Source organism: Apostichopus japonicus, chromosome 2, assembly GCF_037975245.1.
Source record: "Apostichopus japonicus isolate 1M-3 chromosome 2, ASM3797524v1, whole genome shotgun sequence".
In the NCBI taxonomy this organism is placed as follows: Eukaryota; Metazoa; Echinodermata; class Holothuroidea; order Aspidochirotida; family Stichopodidae; genus Apostichopus; species Apostichopus japonicus.
The window spans coordinates 1,679,678-1,702,240 of record NC_092562.1 but is presented as its reverse complement, the minus strand read 5'-3'; the positions used below and the strand labels follow the sequence as shown (position 1 = coordinate 1,702,240).

The window sequence follows — 22,563 nt, the reverse complement described above, 5'->3', positions numbered from 1 at the left end:
CATTTATTGCTTTACTTAGAGACGTTCAACCGTTTTACCTTAAAAATCGAAAAAAAAAAAATGGTGTTTTTTTCACCCACTGAATTTTGCAATGTGCTTTACCAAGGAACTGTCTGTTAGGACTCGACCAGATTAAATCTATATAATCAGCTTGTGCGTGATTCGGGTCCAATTTTGTTTATTTGTAAGCGGCAGAGACGGTTAGTTCCATTCATGGTCAACGGGCGGATTACCCGCCGGTTTCGCCCTGACCGTCCCTCCGAGTTATCTCTCTCGTCCATTCATTATAAAACTAGACCGAATGACCACTTTAAAGAGGGGGAGCTTTGAAGTTACATGCGGCTCATGTATATGGAATGATTTAGACACACACAAAACCATCGTCATTGGCTTGTGTGATGAAGGTGTATCTGTCGCGAAGAACATCCCAAACGTCTAAGAAAAAAAGACCTTATCATAATTTGGGAAATGTCATAAATATAATGTCCCTTCACACGCAAGACCTAGGACTTGATCAAGTATAACTATGACATCATCGAGCCGCGCGTGTTTCAATTTTTATTCATTTTCCCGTTCTATTTATGACAATGGTTATTTTCTGTATGGAGACTCAGATGGGATTTGCAAACGCTCAATCTTAATAATACAGCTCTTGAGCATGACCTTAACATTTTTTTGAAAAGATATCTGAAAAGAAAACCAGAGAAAAAATAAATAAAATAAAAATAAAACGTTTCAGATCCTAGTATTTCCTTAATATTTTTTTTAATGACATACACAGTTTGTCAAAATAAGAGCTTTTAGATATAACTTTCTTTATACTAGCATATCTTCCGAACCGGACCAATGTTTTTCTCAGCTATTTAGGGCAGTTGTTTCATTACAAGAGATCTCCTCTCCTTTATAAGCTACAGAATGATGGATGGTTGGATTGCGTCTTCTTTGATTTCTAGCTGATTGAATCCTTCGCTTGACTGTTCAGACGGTTGGAAATCAACCCCAAAAGAACAACAAACGGTGCAATTCTTCAATACGTAACAGCTGTGACAACTGTTCTTGACTGCTCGTATTATTAACGTGTTATTAATTAAGTGTTTCATCTAATACGAAACACTTCTGCTGAACAAACGACAAACGACATTTGAATATTTTATTGTTGCATTTTATCAATCTTTATGAAGTTTGAAACCTGTTTCCGTGTAATAACGTGTTCGTTCCCGTTGCAATGTTGATGAACCAAAAATTAACCGAATATTTCATTTGTGTATCTTTTAACTGTCCTTTAACGGCTGAATATACTCACAACATCCTTGAGACAAAACTTTCAGAGTGAAAAAAAAAATTGTTGTGATGAGGGCAGTATTTCAATAACAAGGAAGTACGTGGGGGGAACAGTGTTACAGTATAAAGTAGGGTATGGTTTACATTACGATAGATAGGAATACAATGATTGTGAACAGATAGGTAAGTGTGTAACGATACTTTTCAATACGAAATATTGGAGCATATTCATCGAACTTTCTGTATCATACCGTATGTAAAAAAAATGCAAACATTACAAGTTATTCTTATTTGTATATATCATATTTTGGGCGTTCTGATTCTTTTTGTTGTTACCATGAAAAAATAAAACCGACTTCCTCAACTGTCACCTTTGACATGCGGTACCGCAGGAGTTGAGAAACAGCGGTCGGTTGGTTGGGTGATGGAGTATGGTGGGCGGGTAGGGGGATGGGCAAGGGATATGTTTGCAACATATGGCATATCCTGCATACTTATATGAACCTGATTCACTCATACACAAAAGAGTACAATATCCAATTCACGAGTAACAAGTTTCCCTCGTCCCTCTCTACTGGTTACACCCTCCCCATCTATAACTTGCACTTTTCTTCTTGTCGTATTTCTGTGAGGAGGGGTGGGGGAAGGGGGCGGGTTTGGAATTTGGGGACTTGTTTTCAGTGTCCTGTTCATACGGTTTATTCTACACTTGCATTAGACCTACCAGGTGAATGCTATGACATGGGTCACAGAGCAGATTACGTAATATACGTTTGAGTGGAATCTGTATGTACCCACCCATGCAATATCATATGATAATTTTAGATCTCAATATCATCTTGTTTGCCATAAAAAATGGAAATATAAAAACCCAATACAGACGCTCTTTAAAACAAAAGAGGCAATTGAATACCAGGAAGCCCTGGGTTTAACGATGTAACTGGAATTTGGAAGATGAAATCGTGAACCACTTTCGTAATGGTCATTTTTTTCTTCTTTTTTTTTTGGCGATGCAGGAGGTCCCTGTGACAACTTAATTTTATAGATTGGTCTTAATATTTATATAACTGCGCTCTTTCATGACTGGAGCGTGACTGAAACGTAAACTGGCGCGAATCATAACTCTTAAGTCATTGCTCATTGTGCCAAAACCCCAAAACAGGAAGAAAAAGAAGAAGAAGACCAAAAAAAAAAAAAAATACAAATTTCGGACATGCTAATCACCAAAAAGTGCAAACCGAGGCCAGATCTGTTATCGTGACCAAAAAATACCGAATCTCACCACCTGACAACCATACTGTCTTTTTCGTTCGGTAAGTTCCAGAAAGTTGTTTTGATTTTCCTCCTCTTCATGTTTGACTTTCTTTTCACTTTCCCTTTTTTTCATAATTTCTCTTAGTCATTTCTGACACATAAAACCAGCGTGTCCCAGAATCACCAATCGATGCAGCCTTTTTTTTTGACTTACTGAATGGGAGAATGTTCCAGATTGGTAAAAGGTGAAAAAGCTAACAACACTGAAATAATAATAATATCCCTCGACTTTAACAGCCCACGAAAATTGTTGTTACACGCGTATTTTTGGTTGGCGTGGTGCAGTGGTTACTCTATGTATTGTGTATATAAGTGTATAGAATTACCGATTTATACTGTAGATGTAGAGAAAAAACATTACAAATGATATAACAAGAGTTTTGAGTGTTTACCGTTACTAATTCAAGTATATATATATATATATATATATATATATGTATGTCATGTATATTATATATATCATGTATATTATATATATCATATATATATATCATATACATATTGTTATATATATAGTTATTTATATATAGTTATATATATATATATGTATATATATACATAAATATTATATATATATATATATGTCATGTATATTATATATATCATGTATATTATATATATCATGTATATTATATATATCATGTATATTATATATATCATATACATATTGTTATATATATAGTTATATATATAGTTATTTATATATAGTTATATATATATGTATATATATACATAAATATTATATATATATATATATATATATATATATATATTACACAATCATTACAGTATATAATCTCATGACAAAGTCGCCTTACTCTTACCAACGTTCTACATTCTTTTTAAATATCCTCCTATATTAGTGACACCTCTTACACAAGAGAACGCCAAAAATCACTGACACTCATTACTTCCAAGAAAGAAAATCATTTTACTTGGCAAATATAATGTAAACAATAGCCATTACAAGAGTGCCTAGACATCGACCCTATACGAATCAGGAAAGAGTTTAATTGAAAAAAAAAAGAGACGGGATTGAACCTTCATATCATACCAAACAGAAGGAAGAAAGAACGAAAAAAAAAGAAAAAAAAAACTCAGATAAAATAAACGAAAGCGGCACGATCCTCTTTCATAGAAACTAAAGGGGGAAAAAAGCACGAAGACCTCATATTAATGAAGACCAAAAAAAAAAAAAAAAAAAAAACTAGGCCGTGTAGTGATTCCATTAATATATCGATGGTTTAGTCTAAAGACCGGAACGTACCAACCAAGCTCTGGGATTTAAGTGAATGGTTTACCTTTGGGATCGAGAACAAACTTGATGATTTAATATGAATAACAATACCTAACCAGGCTCTCTTTCCCACTCGCTCTCTCCACCTCTCTCGGATCAAAGAGAAAGAAAGATAAAAAAGAAATGAAAAAAAAAAAAAAAAATACCGTGAAGTAGAAATCAAACAGAGGTAAAGTACCTGAGTCGACATTTTGTCAGTCGATGAATAACCCACCTGAAATCGATGAACAAGAGGCTAGGTGACGTAGATGAAAAAAAAGACCGAGCTCTACTTGAAATAGACTAGAAACCCTGATCAATCGCTGATGTTAAAAGCATTACACCTGAAATATAAACAATAAAATTTATCGACGCTCAAACGGAAGAAGAGGGTCTCCGCAAAGAAATAATGAGATGAGGCAGAGCGAGAGAAAAAAAAAACTCCAGGTGCGATATTTTTTTAAAATACTATATAGACGTGTTTTGTATAGATAGATAAGTTGGTTGACTCTCTCTCTCTCTATATCGGCCTGTGTATCGATCCAGTCCAGTAAGTGTTATATTAAGCGGAGCGGTTTGGGAAATCTCTTATGGAAGAGAGACAGCAACAAAAAGTTAGTGTTAAAGGAATTGTCTCTCCTGCTTAGAAAACAAATAAATTAAAAAAATAATTAAAGAAAGATATATATAAATAAATAAATAAAGGCAGGGATTCAAAATTATGATGTCGATTGAACGATGAATCTGGGTTGCAACACAGATTACATTTAGGATAGGCTGCAATCGGTATAGCTACTATGGGTAGTTTTTTCTTTCTTTCGATGTTTATATTTGCATCCTCTCAACGCTTCCCGCGGTACGCTATATAGGATGGTGGTTCGTGGGGGTGGAGGGTGTGTATATGTGGGTGAGGGGAGGGGACTGGACATACACACATCCTGCTCATCATGGCTTAGATAACGGACATACGTTGATACAGATCAAGGCAAGTCATTCCAAATTATGGTATACCGGCACGATTTTATCTTGATTGTATGTAACTTGACTTCCCAGATTTTTTCATAAAATGTAAAACGGTATACATTCAAACACATCGGCAGTTATTGCATCACCTATAATACCAAGCACAAGGGTTCGGTAGCATTACGTCATCAAGATATGACCGGGCCATTGGGACCATAACCAGGATGGTATATTCTTACCACACGACAAACCACAACCATGCATGGCCACAACCATGATGGCATGACAGGTCATAGAGGGCGTACGGTGCTAATAGGTTATAACAAGATCACTTCTAGACACGGTAGATAAAGAGTAAGAGAGTGCTGTGGTTGTGGGCAGACGGGTTAGCGATTAAAGAAAATAAAGGAATACCAGCAGACAATGTGTTTGGAAAAGAAGCGAATTTCTTTTTCCGCACTGTTATGTTGAAACCCTAATCTCAATGGGATACCGGTATGATTACTCATAATATTCCGGGTTGACCCGAATGTAACCTATTTTGACTGATTTAACACCTCCCATTTCTATCCTGCATGGAGGGTTACCCACATGTGATGTCATAGTGATGACGGCAAGTGGTCTTCACAAGCTTTCGATTTGTGGGACACAAATTTTGTTCTCTCTAATTGATTGAGCGGGTTAATTAATACATCGTTAATTCTAGGAGCGAACCGAATGCTGATACCCATGACTAGATATATCTTATATAGTAGAGGTATTCAGTGACGTGTGAAAACTACATTGATTGGTCTGAGTGACGGATACAAATATAGTAACACACAGGTACAACCCTAACGCAAAATGAATGCAGTTTTAATTGATGGTAGTCTTTGGAAAGGAAATTAGTAACATGGAAGGGGAGGGGGTGGTTATAAAAAAAATGGACGCGTGTAGTAGAAGTCTATTAAAGGAGAAAGCAACCACATTCAGGCCTGACCAGAAGGTTGGTTGAGGTCAGTTATAGGTGCCCAGGTAGATATCGAGGGGGGGGGGGGTGGCTGATGCAAGGCAAGAGTCCGCTGGTCAGCCAATAAACACAAGCAATATTTACATTTACTTTTTCAAGGTCAGAAAGACGGAAAAACATTTATATGTTGGGAAAGGCAGGCCTAAGTGCATCGTCCATGCATCTGTTCCTCAAACCGTGCGATTCCAACATGTTTGCATCCGAAAAAGACCTTTAACATATAGTTTTCCCGAGAGATCACGATCCAGATACACCGGACACCACCACTGCCTTCTTCTCTTCAAGTTAAAAAAAAAACAGAACCATAGAAAAATAGGGCTTTCATAAATATTAGTTGAAGAATCGATGGACCGGACACGACCCGGATTTCACTGGGGAGCCCGGCGGTATCGACATCATAAAGCCTATATATATATATATATATATATATATATATATATATATTTATATATATGTTGAGACTAGTGGAACACTAGTAGTTGTAACTCAGAGTTTCACGCGTTGAGCGATCATCAGACAACTCACCGGACATAGAGCACTCTGCGCCAAGATAGACGCCAACCAACTTTACTTTATCTATATATATATATATATATTATTATTATTATATGTGTGTGTGTGTATATGTGCGTGTTTGTATGGCGGGCCTTACAAGATTACCGTTGTGGGTGGGTGGGTCTGCTGGGAAGTAGAAAAGTGTGAAGCGCTCAGCAACCGTTTGAGGTGGAGGGGGTGAGGGGGGGGGGTCATAGCATTGCGCAATGCTAGGAGACTCGGTGTGATGATCCTCAAATATGCAACACATATCAAGGAGAGACGGGTCATCCCAGAGAACACGGTAATCTTGCTTCAAGGTCCAAGTGAGTGAGGAAACAGAAAAGGTTTGCACTTTAAAATAAAAAAAATCAACAATAACATTGTGTAAGGTTTACAAACAGCTTGCCGCCTTTATACGACGGTAGTTCACATTATAATACTCATCTATAAATAGATTACATACACACACAAAATAAATATGGCTGTTTGGGCTCTGATATCAGTCGGGATCGATACGTATACATTGTAAGCAAGAAAAGCGGGTTATGTTCCGTTTATATAAATCGATTATCTAAAGTGGATAATTGCAGGCGGGAGTATTTGTACGAAGATTGGTCGGCATCTACATTTGTAAATAGACATTTTACTATTGTGATAGCAAACAATCACAATTTGAAAAACACAAACACAATATTTGTGGTTATCAAAAATCACACATGCTATACAGGAAATACAGGTTATTAGAATTTTTAATTTTTTAGTCGTTTTACAGTTATACATTTTCAAAATATAGACCTAGGTTATAGCACTTTGTCACAAAAATACATATGTGACGTCACCAATTTGCCAGGAAGACAAGTTGAAATTTGCTGGACCGCGAAATCTCCTGCCTTTTCGCGCGTTGCCGTGTTCGTGCATGCAGAATCATAATATGCCTATACTGTTAAAACTGTTGGTTATTTAAACACCGGAAGTACCCAAGGATTCATTCATATTTGGTTTGGTTTCTTTTCTATTCTTTTTTAATTCATCTATTTATTTCCAGTAGGTAAGAAAACAAATACAGAGTTATATATATATATATATATAAATATATATATATATATATATATATATATATATATATACAATATAACGAAAATCCACGTTTACTCCAAAAGAAAATATTATTAGAGAAAACCAGAGAAATAAGATATGACTCATAATTGACAAATAAGGAGTAAGTTTCCGTTCTTTGCTCCTTAATCCGCTTCCTGTATAGTCATGGTTTATTTGGTTTTAATTCCATCATTGCAACTTACACATTTATCTAGCGTCATACTTTCATTGTGTCACATTTTGTACTTCTCATTCGACTGCCAAGTATTGCTGACGAAGGTCCCAGGGGGACCGAAAATTCCAATATATTTTCTAACACTTACTCCTTATTTGTCAATTATGAGTCATATCTTATTTCTCTGGTTTTCTCTAATAATATATATATATATATATATATATATATATATATATATATATACACAAATATTATTTACATGGCTACTGTTATCTTCACTTAGTGTATATCTCTGTTACATGGAAAGTCCCAATACTTATTAAATCGTTTTCCGCTAAAGTTATCCGTAAAAGTAAAGTAAGAGAAGGGGAAAGGGAAGGGTCAGGGAAAGGTTACCAACCCCCCCCCCCCCATCCGCTGCACAGTTTCTCACACATCTAACCCACTATTTATTACACCAAAACCTGTCCAAAAATAAATAAAACCAAGAGGAAAATTGAAATACAATATACACCGTATAAATATATTCCTAAAATGGTAAAACAAGAAAATTCACTTTTAATATGTGTCATATAACATGAAAAAAGAAAGCGAGAAAGACTATAATCACTATATCCCATCTATTGTTTACAGTTTGACTAATTTATACTTTTTTTTGTGTCAATCTTTAGTTTTGCACACGGCCTGCCATAAACAGCAAGCTGCACAAAAGTACAAACATAAAGGGCATTGCAAAGTGAAATCTTCCTTTCTTCTTTCTGCCTCGCTCCAAATAGTATCAGGGCTGCCTTTTGACGCCAGCAAATGTGATTGAATTTTGTTCTTCTATTCCTTTTCTCATACCATGCATCATAGTCAAGTGGTCCCCACCCCCCCCCCCCACCGTTTTCCCTTCTTTTTTGTTTGACTTCCTTTTTATACATCCCTTTAAACCCGTTTACTCCTATTATTATTACATTGTCTCTTCATTTGTCAATAACCCTTACAGCAGGTCCCACTTCACCGGTATCCCTCACATACACACACACCCACAATGTATTCACTAATACTATCTCCTTTGCCACCCTCGTACGTCTTCTAACTTCTACTTCAAGTCCAATGACCACTGAAGGCAACTGACTGAAGAACCCAACGGCAAACTCGTGTCACAGCAAATTGCCATGGGTAATGAGCATTCATGCACTATTTACTTGAACTAAAAATCCCATTTTTTTGGTCTCTCTCTCTCTATTTCGTTTTTGTTATTATTCTTGTCGAGAGGCTTAAGGTATAAGAGGGGGGAAAAAGTGCAGTAAACTTCCTCTATCGAGAAAGGAAAAAGAGCTTTTTTTTTTTTTTTTCCAGCGGGCGGAAATTCGAAACCTCATTGAAATGAAGACAATGAGGGGCTAAATGTTTGCATTAGTAGTCTTGCGTCCCCTCCCACTTTCTTGTCTTCTTAGTTTCCCCCCAGTAAATTAACAATTTATATCCAAAGAGTTCAAGCTGACTTAGATCTTTTAAGTGCTTAAACGTCAGTCATAATCAATAAAACGCGCCAACCTGGTCACACTTTTCTTTTCTTCTTTATCTACTTTTATCTCTATATATATATATATATATGTTTATATTTTTTTCTCCTGTCACCTTATATTTACTAGAAGAGGTTAAATGCGGTTTACGTCGGGACAAAACCAGCATTTTAGTTACAAGTACCACCTATACTCAAATGAAGAAAAAAGAGAGGGAGAAAAAGATGGGGGTGCAACAAAAAAAAAAATAATCATAGTAATAATAATAATAATGATAGTAATAAGATAACCCAATATCACGCATTATTTTCGTAACCTTCCATTAAAGATGATACATCGAGAAATTGTCGTGCCAAGAGAAATAAAATACATTCTTTTGTCGCGCGGGGGGAGAGAAAGTTGATTCTAGTTGTATCAAGAGTGGGTATTTGTTTTGACAACTAACGCGACTTTACTATTCAGTTATGTGAATGAATATTTGTTGTAAGGCGGTGATGACAACTATATCAAAGCCTTATATACACACACACACACACACACACACATATATATATATATATATATATATATATATATATATATATATATATATATATATATATATATATTTATACTGGTGGAATCTTTGGTGCATACGATGACGAATGCGTCCATTGGTATAGCGACACTATAATGGCATTCAAAAGAGAAAGACAAAATAAATGACGAAAAACGAAGGAAAAAATGAGGGCAGTGAAGAGCCAAACTAAATCATCAATTCGGCTAAACGTATGCATTTAGAATATCCTTAGGTAAGGCAAAGTCTAAAATCTTGAGAGGCTGCGATTCAACACTTGTGTATACACTTACAAACGAAATTTAAGACCACGCGTATTGTTTGGCTGGTGAGGTTATACGGGAACTGCCCGTGACAGTCCATGGAGGGCAGGAAAAAAGAGGCAGAAAAATAGAGAAGAGATGAGATGAGAAGAGACGAGATTGGAAATCGCTTCCAGTAAAACAGCCGGAAATAAAGTAGTTCAAATGTTTTCTAAGGAATGCGTAAATGATTTGATTCTAAGAGGTACGGCGAAAAATAATTGGAGGAATTCAAAGTGCATACATCGGTAAACGAGATGTCAGCTCCCTCTCTCTCTCTCTCTATGTATAAATATACTGTATACTAAGGAAAATATCACATCTTTTGGACGTTGACATGGGAAAGAAAAATCGGATTTTTTGCGACTGTATAAAATAATGGAAGATTTGAGAAAGTTTGAAAGTCGAACGAGAAGGGAAAACAGGGCAGGAGAGAGAACATATATATATGTATGTATATATATATATATATATATATATATACATATATATATATACATATATATATATATATATATATATATATATATATAAACATACATCTAAAGATGGAACTATATAAGTAACTGAAGAACATTTGATATTTCTCTACTTTGGAGGCACTTGGATAAAGATCAACGAAAATAACAAACTGCTATTTGCCCGAAAAATGACGCAACCACGTGATCAAAATATTTCACGTTGTTTTCGGGGAGGGGGAAGTGTGGGTGGTATATTTAAACTACGGTATATATAGTCTACACAAGCTCTCATATATCGACTTGCAAGATTGAATATCCTCGCGCAAACACCAATTTATTCCAATAGTGGGTAACAACTTTAAACTCCTCTTTAAAGTAAATGGTCAATGTTTAGGCATGTACACACTTGCTATACTGACTTAAAAATTCACATTTATTGACGTTAACAATACACAACGTGGAATATATGAGGATGTGGAATATATACATTCATGCAAGTGTGTGACCGTTGACCTGCATGTGTTTTTTTTTTATACTTCTGTATCTCCCTTGCCTCTCACCTCCTCTAAATGTTTACCACAATTAAGTGATTTAAATCCGCGTGGAATCTGGTTTGAAATAACAAAGCGATATCGACTCAGCTCATAGGCTTGATTTATCCTTGATTTCACGTTTGTAAATTATTTGTCTTTGTGAAATAACATTATTCATTAAGTTGTCAACTCTTTAACGAAGAGCATGACGGCAACCTAATTTAATGACGATGATATACAGACGGACAGATGAAAGCCTGTCATTGGTTAAAACAAAAGTCACATGAAGAACATGATCAGAAAAAAGTGACGTTCACCACCACCACCAATACTACTACTGTTTGAATATATTTAATTGACAACATACCTTCCGGCGATTCTTATTGCGACGAATGAAATCTTCAACGTAACGACAGGCTCAATTTCTACTTTCATGATCAGTTGTGTAATTATCGTTGTGACCTTATTCGGTAAAAAACTAAAAATTAAGGTAATACTGAGACAATTGGTGTTTTAAAACTGCTAATTGGTTTTCCTATAGTATATCAGTGAAGCAATACTACTATACTCATCACTCCTCCATCGGTCTGTCCATATAGGGGGCCAAAGTGTAGTTTTCTCGATAGATTCGAGGAGGATAAAGTCAAAATAAACGAGTTTCATTGTTAAGAGAGAGTGTGAATACCGTAAGCCGTGCGTTTACTATAATGACATATGTAATATAATTACATAGTGGGCCCAAATGTAGTGTTCTCGATAGGTTCGAGGAGTATAACGTCAAAATGAACGAGTTTCATTGTTAAGAGAGAGTGTGTATACCTGAAAGCAGTGCGTTTACTATAATGTCATATCTAATATAATTACATAGTGGGCCCAAATGTAGTGTTCTCGAAAATGAACTAGTTTAATTGTAAAGAGAGAGAGTGTGTATACCTGTATGCAGTGCGTTTACTATAATGACATATGTAATATAATTACACAGTGAGCCCAAATGTAGTGTTCTCGATAGGTTAGAGGATGACTATACGTCAAAATTAACGAGTTTCCTTGTAAAGAGAGGGTGTATATACCTGCATGTGAGCCGTGCGTTTAATATAATGTCAGTGTCTTTTGTAATTGAGAGCCCTGTCAGAACAAACATGTGTTATGCAGACAAAGTGCGGTGTTCTCCAGCTTGTTCTTTGAATTGTTAAAACAAAAAAGCAAATAAGTGAACATTAAAACAATCTGCACGTTTTTTCTTTTGTAATTTAACAAATCTTTTGAGTAGTCAATAGTTTTACTACTATGTCTCTGACATCACTATATCTGAGACATGACCGAAGGGAGAAATCAGCTTGATCACCAATTGATGCAACTTTAAAGACCATCAGTAAAGATTTGGAATGCTATAGGGTGATAAATATTGTCGCAAGCTTCCAAAGGTGTTAACGATGGTGGACGTCAACGAGAGAAATCAAGGGGGGGGGGGCAAAAGAGAGGAGGGAGAAGAGGGGTGTGGATAGGGATGGGGGGACGGGAGGGCAAGTTATGGATGGAGGGACCAGAGGGTAAGTTGCTTACAAACATTGTGGAGAGTTGCAGTACACAATAAATGACCACTTGATGTTAACTGAACGACCACCAGTAAAGCTTTGAAATGTTAAGGTGCTAAAGATTGATGAACGTTTTCACAACTACTTTCACGAGAAATAGAAAAGGTGCGTGAAATGGGAGAGATAGATGGGGGGGGGGGAGGGTTTCACACTCCAAATTGTTTACAAACATTGATTAGTGGTACGGTAAAAAAGATATGACGTAAGATATATAGAGATTTTTCTACTTAACGAGAATTTTTCTTCTACCTGTGTGCCTGAAGTCTTATTTCGAATTCTCGATGATCTTTGGAAATGTTGGTATGATATTGCCTTCGTTGTTTTGCTTTAATGGTAGGTGACAGACAACTTTACTACGGTCTAAGGTTTTCCTGCCTTGGATGTTTTCCTAAGCCGTAACCTGTACCTTGTACCTGTGATAAGTCTGTCATCATAGCGTTTGGGTTTAATGGCCAGTGTATACGAACAGTCGAGCCCACGTTCTTGTAAGCCGCTAAAAAGCACAATTGATTTACGGTCGAGTTTTTACGCAAGACTTTTTTTTTTCCTCTTCGTTTTCTTTCTACCCTTTTAACTACCTCCCTAACACAAATGTTTGGCATTGATAAGAATTACATCCAGTGCATCAGAGGAATCCTTATAATATATACGCGCAAGGGACGATATTTATTTCCACCCTTTTTCCATTTATAGTTTCTGCTTATTTTTTTTTTATCTCCGTTTTACATTAGCCAAATATCGTGCAATCGACTCATTTACAGATGTTATACAAGCGAAGTCAAAAATGGCGCATTCTTAAGCAACATTTTCATATGTTAGATTCATCCCATAAATATCACCTTGTTTTGCCATGTAATATAATGACTATTTGTTCAACATGTCTCTCTTTCCTCTCTCCGTTACCCTACCCCTACCCCTCACCCTATCCTTCCCGACCCGCCCCTTTCCACCAGTTTTACCAATCTCTCCCACGTGTTTCAATATAATACAATGATAAAGCAATATGTAGTGTGAACGGTCTCTTATAAGTACAGTTTCAACTTGTTTTTCTTATCGTCACTCGTGACGTAACGTATATCGTCACTATCGTGTCGTATCGCATATGGTGTGAACGTTGCTTGCGGTATAGCGACAACGACAACGTCAGCCCGATTGGTATATTCACATTTGACAAGGGTGAGTAGGCTATACAAGCTGTTGTAGAATTGTGATACAGGCTCAGAGGACCAATTGTTGGTAAATTGCTTCAAAAAGACAAGGAACATCTACACATATATTTTGTAATAGCGCATTCTTGTGATCAGGGAGACACAAACCCAACCATCATTATTGGTCCACGTGAGCATCTTACCCAAACAGCAAAGAAAAAGCACATGGTCCATTTGAGAAATAATACATATCTAAAGTTTCTTTTGACACAAGGATGTCGACTTGATCAAGTCTAAACATGACGTCATAGGGCCACATTGTGTTTCAATTGGTATTATTTTTGGTATATTTTCTGTGAATGGAGATTGGTTCTTGGACGTGCAAAATCTCATATAATGTAACCTGCAGCATGACCTATGATAGCATTGGTTTTCGGTGTCAGCACTGTTAAACATTCTACTTTGAAAATATAACGAGAAAAAACAGAGAGTGAGAGAGAAAGTTAAAAGATTTCAGATCCTAGTGGCACAGGGCATCACTGAAATTACAAAATGACAACCCCAAGACCACAGGACTTGTAATCAACAGAATATCTCCCGAACGAAGACAAAGAGAAGCTTTTTCGTACCTTTTTGAGGGAGTTGTCCTTCACCAAGGTCTCTGACGGACACGCTATTAAGATGATGGTTTGGGTTCGTGTCCACTTTAAGCATCTATATGTTTGATGGTCATTAACGTTACACTGCAAAGATGCAATAGATGCCTAAACATCTAATACTTCACTGCATACTCAACCTAAGTTCTTTAAAGCGGCCGTGGACCTGTCGCTGTGAATCCCTCAGTCCTGTATGTAGCTAGCTATACCTGCATGGCCTATAGTTAAACCATACAGGGACACATAAGGGACACGTTGGTCTGTATATGCATGTCTCTCTCATGTCTCTCTCTAATAGTGTCTCATGGCAATAGGCGGTTTTTATTGCGCTTCGAAAACATTTTGGCACTCTGACAATTCCAAAGAGTGACAATTTCACTTCATGAGAGTAATTCGGGGAAGATCAATCTTTATAGTGGTGTCAAAATTTCACTAGTCTAACTAAAGAGTCAATGTTTGTCAATTTTGTTAGTGTTTTGACCCACATTAGCTAGAATTCACTTAGAAGTGATGAGATCACATCCTCAAAACAGTGATCCATGTGGATAAATTCAAAGAGGGTATAGGAACCCGCTACCTTTGATTAAATAAAGAACTTCAAAATACCTCCTAAAAGGGATATTCCAACAGCAGAATATGTAGCATTTATCTCACCCAGATAAAAATAGATCGCAGTTAGTTTGAAAACCACGTCGTTAATTAATGTTGTCCCTGACTGGAGATATATGGTTACGTGGAATTTCACCTATTTCGACTGGCTAATCCCTTCCTTAATCCATGAGAGTGGATCATAGCATGTGGTCTAAAATGTCACTATCAGTGGTGGTATATGTGTCTTCCAAAGCTTCTCATTCCTATCATAGTCGTCTTGTCGATGTATACATTCGTTCGTTCGTTCGTTCGTTTGTTCGTTTTGAATATTCTTTTTCTTTGGAATTTCATCCATAAGCAACCCCCTTTTTTGTTATTGTTATAGAAACATTGTTTTCCTCTGTCCAGATGAATGGTTTAATTTTTTTTTTTTATAAAGAAACGATTAAACAAAATGGAAGATATTTTCAGCTCAAAGAGCCACTATGGCATAATTCACATTGTTGCCAGATACATTCACAAAAACATCACTACCCATTTTCGCGAAAAAAATGCTATTAAGATGTGGGTGGTTTTTACCTCAAGTTATAGGAAAGTTTCTAGCATCTTTTTTTTTAAAGCTATCAACTTCAGCCACCGGAATATCCCTTTAAAGGTGTAATGATGCAATAGAGGGCGACATATTGGATGGTTTGCAGTTCCCGCTCTGTTGGACGTGGTCTTGAATTATGACTTGTCGAACGGACGTGACTAAAGCTTCTTTTTTCTCGACCAAATCCCTCTTGACTCGGTTGATCTTTCCTCACATTCAGGAAAAACGATCCCATAATGTTTGTTTCAAAACTTATTCTAACAGGGCGGTAACAAAAACTCGGCCCAGTGATTTGTTTCTTTTCAAGTTTTCAACTTTGACCTGTGACTATAAAGAAAAGAGACAACGCTTCTAAACTGTAATTTTAATGTCACCTTCATTGCTTATACCAGTTTTAAGGGAGGAAGGAGTTTATTTTATTAATGTTATGTTATGCATGTTACGTTTTTGTTACTGTTATTTTAAGGAGAAGGGGGGAGGAGGATTTGCGATGGGAGGCATGCTCTGTTGCCGTCATCTTATCTGTGTTTGAAAGAGCGTTTGAAGCAGAAAATGTCTGTAAGTATAATGGGTAATGGTGGTGAAGGGATGCTCTCTGTATCGTTACTTCATAACAAAGTGATGACGTCATTACACTCATTACTTAGTGAAAATATAAACTTTCCGTTTTTCCCCCTTTTTCATTGTGTATACATGCAGTTCTTTTGTTGTGTAAGATATTTGTGTTTGGTGACGGTGCCTACTTACGCGTATATTCATCGAGCGGCCAACTTAATATTGAAGGCAATTCTGGTTTGTGTGTTTGGTCAACAAGTTAACCAAACCTAACCAAACCTAACCAAACCTAAATATTTTTTTCCTTCAAATGAGCCTCTCAATTTTTTTTAAATTCTCCCTCTTTCCCTGTATATTTGTTTTGTATTCTGACTGAAGACTTGAACCAGGGAGTTGTTATGGAGCAACTCCCTGCTTGAACCAAGGAATTCCAAGGCCTCAGACGTCATTTCAAAAGAATCCCTCACGCCCTCAGAAGAATTCTATTGTTCAGGGACATTGTTAAGGTTAGGGTATACGTGGATTAAAATAGTGGGAAAAAACAATGGGGTCCTCAGTTTGTGTGTTAGTGTGTTTAACAAATTTAAGGTAAATAGGCGAGTTCTAATGTATCTGATTCGATTCTTTTCATTTCGTCATTTCAGTACTTTGAAAAAGGCCGAAACGATAACATTACTTATGATCTTTAATACTGTCGCATACCATGGAGCCGGTAATAGCTCCATGCGCATATGTACTTGTGCCACCTATATTGTTTCTATAGAATCCAATTTGTTATAAAATCCATTAAATAATCTCTAAATGCTGATCCCTGAGTGAAGAAAGTAGGAAGAAGAAAGAAAGATAAAGAGAATATACAGGAAGAGCTTGGGTGTGGGCTTTAAAGGTGGGGGGGGGGGTGGGTGGGGCTTAAATTCATATATTGGAATCGGTATAATTTATCCACGAGTACGTCGTTTTAAATTGTTGCCAAAAAAAGACCACCCCCCCAAAGACAAAATTCTTTACGAGCTGAATAATACTGAGGAAAGTATTCCTAAAATACAAATACTTTGCCCAGTTTTCTTTCAAGTTCTGTTTTCCTTTTTACCTGTATAAGGTTTTGTCTATAGACTATGAAGAGTATCAATGTGTATCAAAGTAACTTCTCTTTCTCTTCCAACCTCCCTTCCTTCCTTTTTTTTCTTTTCTTCTATTTTGTTAATTTTTGGTGATTTTTTTACAAGCGTGGGAGGGAGGGGAAGGGGCGAGGCAAAATATAAATATTTTGGCACATTTAGGAGCAATGATATTTATATAAACATATTGAACATAAACCAGGTGTGGGGCAGTGTTGCCCTGTAAAAATGACTATACATAATGTATATATCTATAGCGAACCGCAGTACGTGTTTGAACTTTGTCATTATCACTGTCGATAAAGTTTAGCTATGCCATTTAGCGATAAAGTCGAAGTTGATTTATCGGTGACCATTACGAACCCCCCTAAATAGGCTGAACTTATATATACATACGCGTTATAATACGGATATATACGATATGTAGACAATGGCAATACCTATTTATGAAATTAGACACGAACGTTAAAAAAAATTGAATACAGAAACTCTTTGATATTGAAGTAAAGTTGACCTTTTTTGTATCAATTATACAAAAGACGAAATCGTTGCATCGTCCATTTTACCATTAAAGCAGTTGGTTGTAAGTTTTATATACCGTTTTAGGCCTGCCACCTTTCACAATGGTACAATCGATTAATTCGCGCTTGTAAACGGTGCAATATTTCATACATATTGTATATGATTAAGTATTCCACCCCACCCCACCCCTTTCTTTCCAACTTCTTCCAGTGTGTGATATGTTACAATTTGGCCTTTTAATGTGATATCAATAACAATTTCCGTCCCGATCATTATATGCAAAGAAGGCTTAGCTATAGGCAACGATCTGCTTATTTAGTTATTTAGATCTATGGACTAATTTCATGTGGGGGTAGTATAAGTAATCTCCGGCGATTCTAGTACCGTAGTTGATACCATAATTCGTGCTAATTTTTTACTAAGTTCATTTTTTAAAAATTTTTTCTACATTCCATGGATACTCTTACAATATCAAATAATTCACACACAAAAACAGAAAGTTTTAACAGTAGTTAATACAATGAACAAAAGATTATGGAATATAACTTATTTCAGATGGAAGGAATTAGATATTAGTAAGTATTCTTTTCTGGTCTGGTCCCTTAATAACATTTAGGGATCTTAAGGGATCTTGTCACACTGCATCTGGATGAAGTTGGATTATGAGCATTCGCAGTAGTGATTGTAAAGTTACAAGTGTATTTTCTACATTCCATGGGTATACTCTTACATATCAAATAAATCACACACTAAAGAGTGTTAACAGTAAGCTAATATACAGTACACCTCGATGATTATAGAATATAACTTATATCAGATGGAAGGAACTAGATAAAAGTAAGTATACATTTCTGGTCTGGTCCCTTAACAACATTAAAGGGATGTTAAGGGATCTTGTCACACTGCATCCGGATGAAGTTAGATTATGAGCATGCGCAGTAGTGATTGTAAAGCCTATGGTTCCTCGCAAGATAGAGAGGGAGAGAGAGAGAGAGAGGACAGTAAAAGCAACAGTGTAGATTTGCTGGCTACTAAAATTCTCAAGTTTACTGCAAGTAAGAAACCGGTCAATTTAAGACTATGGCGGGCGTTGACAGACTTATCGATAGAAGAGCAACCGTGATCAATTTCGACTTGTCATTCTGCGGAAAAGGTGCAGCACGGACGCGAAAACAGAACGTAAATTTCTCTCCTTGCAAAGTAATGGAGTGGGGGAAGATTGGGGAGGTAATTTGAGCCAAAGTACCCTACCGAAAGGGCATCCTCGGGGGTAACTGGAGAAAAACCGGCTAAATAAGAGAGAAGGGTGATTGGTAGTTGAGAAAACAAGACATAAATTGTTGAGAGATTAGCGACTCTTCATAAGAAGGAGAAAAGGAAAAAAGGGGGCAATTCAGAGAGTTGTGTGACATCGCATATACTCTTGTCTTATTGAGTGCCAGTCTCTCGTTATTTATGTTCCGTGCGTGGGGAAGGAAGGAAAAGAAGAGAAGAGAAAAAAAAAGTTTTAGAAGATATGCTGCTCGTATTAAGATGGACGGACGTTAAAGCCTCGATGAAACGGAGGGAGAAAAAAATACTATATGGATAAAACGACTTTTAAAACGTAAATCAAAGGATGGACGTCGGTTGAGTCAAATCATTCATCCGCCTTTTAACAAGCAAGAAGAAAACGTCGCCACCGTCACGCAATCGCTCCGTGAATTTTCTATTTTGTTGTTGTTGTTATTGTTGATGATATTCTGTCAATTTTACAGTAAATAAGTATTACCCCCCCCTCCCCACACGATCACACAACAACCCAAAACCTCCCACCATAACCACCTCCTGTCTCAAATTTGCTCAAAGGAATAAACATAACCCCTCTGAAACATTTTTGGTACTCGAAATATTTGCATTTGAAAGTTCCCTAACTAGCGTAAAATTAATCAATCTAATCTAATGTAGAAAAAATTGTGTGTCCCACAAAAAATTAACTTTATATTTCGTTAAATTTTCAAAACCATTTTGTATCATTCTTGCTACGACTGCTTGGTGGATTAAAATAACAGAGTACGAGTTACATAGCGCATAGCGAGGAATTTGCCAAGGGAGGGGCGAACCTGTAGGCAAACTATCAGAGCCGTAGAAACGGCATTGGAAACTATCTAAGCGTAGCGCCAACATGAGTTGGCGCAAAGCGTACAAGAAAATTTTGGCCGTAAATGCTCCGAGATCGCCAGAAATGGCACTTTCAAGGCCTTGTAAGTTGCAACTAAGCATTTTCTATTTTGAAATTACTAGCGATATCATAAAAACAAAATATGCTCGGGGGGGGGGGGGGCGGTAGCCCCCTACGCCCCCTCCCTTGGCTACGCGCTGCATGCACGCCTCTACGCGCCAACATGCACGCCTCTCCCTCCTACTCTAAAGGTCGTCAGTATTTGACCGCAAATGTGCTATAATGTCAAATAATGGTCACTGCATTATTCAATTTTCAAGACTCATTTGTTCTTTTACTGCAACCTTAGTATTCTTCCTTGTATAGATATTTATAATTGGTTGACTGAACATGTCCTCAATTATTCTTTGGGAATAACTTGCAATATCAGATCTTTCCAGAAAGTAATATATATCATGATAAAATTTGGGTCCGATACAATACTAACGTGCAAAAAGCGTCGACTTAAGTACTTCCAAACTGAGGCAATTTAACAGCACACAATGCAGTTTCCAGCAGCAGATGGGGAGTGGGGAGGGGGGGGGGTAAGGCTTGATGAAGCTGATTCCTATAATTTTGTTTGCTCAAGTTTTATCCAAATTTCCAAATCTTCTCTTCATATGTCCGAATTTATGTACAAACGGTTTTAAGGGTGGTGTTTTAATGTCATTCCGGAAGGTGTTACATCTGCGACAACTGACTATATATTGCTTGATTATTGCTTGATCCCATGGGGTACCTGTCTAAGCAAGGGGGGGGGGTGGGGACCTTACATGCCATAGACAGATGATCTACTTGCAAGCGTAACACATCACAAACGGTGTGGTATAGTAGTTAGGTTTAGGAGGAATGGTAGTGAGGGTTTGAAGTTGTTCGTCTCCCATCGACTTGTCTTAAAATTAAATTCACCGATGAAACTGTAATTTCTTAGTATAAACCACACAATTGAATACTCAACCCCTTCCCCCCACCCCCCACCCCTCGAACAGACTCCTCTCGACATCCACATCCTGTTGTTATTAACCAACTAATTACCAGAGACGTTAGCAGTCCCACATTACTATATGTTACATATTATATCCCCATCAAAATAAATCCTCTGGACCAACTCTTTTTATTTTTATTTTCTTTCTTTTTTGGTGAGTGTAAATAAGCCATTAATACCGCGGTAAACCACCATCAATCAATCGAGTGGAGCAAACATGTCCCTACGGAGGCCATCTTGTGACCAGTACAATGCCAAGTCTGCCAAGAGCAGCAGTGACTGAGTTATTGGCCACCGGGGGACCCACCGTCTGACGGGTAGTCTACAACACCTGCTATTCCGTGCCATGAAAGGGGGAGAAATGTATCCCCAATATGTACGCTGAGACCATCCATCGTTTATACATACACATAGTTTTAACCTGGTTACAATAATATCATCGAAGCAACGACCATTCAACTGTAATAGGCTCAATTTCGGGTCTTTCCCTGACGAGCAAACTTTGTCTTGCCGTTTCAATTTCTCAGTTTCCATCGATGGGATGGAGGAATCCTTTTGCTAACACCGAGTCAGTGAGTGGGAAAGGAGGTGATGGGAGAGGAATAGGGTGGATGATGGGTGTGGATCAGTGTGGGGTTGTTGAGAATGGAAGAAAGGATAGGAGAACAACAGGGCAAGCTTCTTTGTTGTTTTGAGATTGCGAGGGACAGTTTATGGAGGTCTCTCGAGGGAAGTAACGTCCCAACCATTCTCTCCCTTGAGTTAAACTCTTCTTTAGTTTCGTCAGTGTATACATACATTCATGCGTGATGTCGAGAAAGTATTGGTAAAGTGACGATGCTCGCGTTTGGGATATTGACAATGACCATTAAACTGTACAATTTCCTCTAACAGTGCTTCGTAGTATCTTCCCTCCACCCCAACCCCCCGCTTCCCCCAACCTCTTAAAAATAAACCTTTGCACTCATCATGACCCACTCAAAAGACATTATTAAAGAGGTATGTGTGAGGTAGCGTTACGTATTTTTAATTGTAGTTATGCGTTACACTTCAAGACAAACTCAAGTCTTGCAAATTTACGAGATGATGATATGTGTCATATAATTACATTTTCTCTTTTTTTTTCTTTCTCGCCGATTTGAGCTACAAGGGACACTTCGCAGGCTAGCATGCACTCTGAAAATGTCCACATAGAAATGATGGCGCTATATTGTAAATAACACCAACAGTGTCGATTTTGTGCAAAGCAAATATTGCATTCCTATTCCGACGTCTTCCCTGTAACATGATCGTTACAACCGTTAATAATAATAATATATATATATATATATATTTATATATATATATAATAATATACATATATATATATATACATATATATAATAATATATATATACTTTATATATAATAATATACATATATATATATATAATATATATTATCTGCCCAAGAGAGCCATCGCAAATAGCAATTTCCTTGAAGTGTCCAAGCAGTTGATAAATGATGTTTTCTTAACCAAGCAAGAGAGGAAAAATATAAAACGCAAATTATTTGGGTACACATGCACGGACGCAGGGAGACTTAG

At 37.0% G+C, this 22,563-nt stretch overlaps 1 protein-coding gene across 2 annotated transcripts in view; it reads right to left on the bottom strand.

Annotated features, from left to right (window-relative positions):
- LOC139973508 (zinc-regulated GTPase metalloprotein activator 1A-like) overlaps positions 1–22,563 on the bottom strand; it is a 96,627-nt gene that overhangs the window by 19,793 nt on the left and 54,271 nt on the right. The window contains exon 13 of one of the 2 annotated variants that reach the window (XM_071980250.1): positions 4,162–4,215. The exons of the other annotated variant lie outside the window; for it this stretch is intronic. Within the exon in view, the coding sequence (XP_071836351.1) occupies positions 4,210–4,215 (6 nt within the window). The 3' untranslated portion in view covers positions 4,162–4,209. Of the gene's footprint in view, positions 1–4,161; positions 4,216–22,563 lie in introns of those variants that run through there. 2 annotated transcript variants of the gene reach the window in all.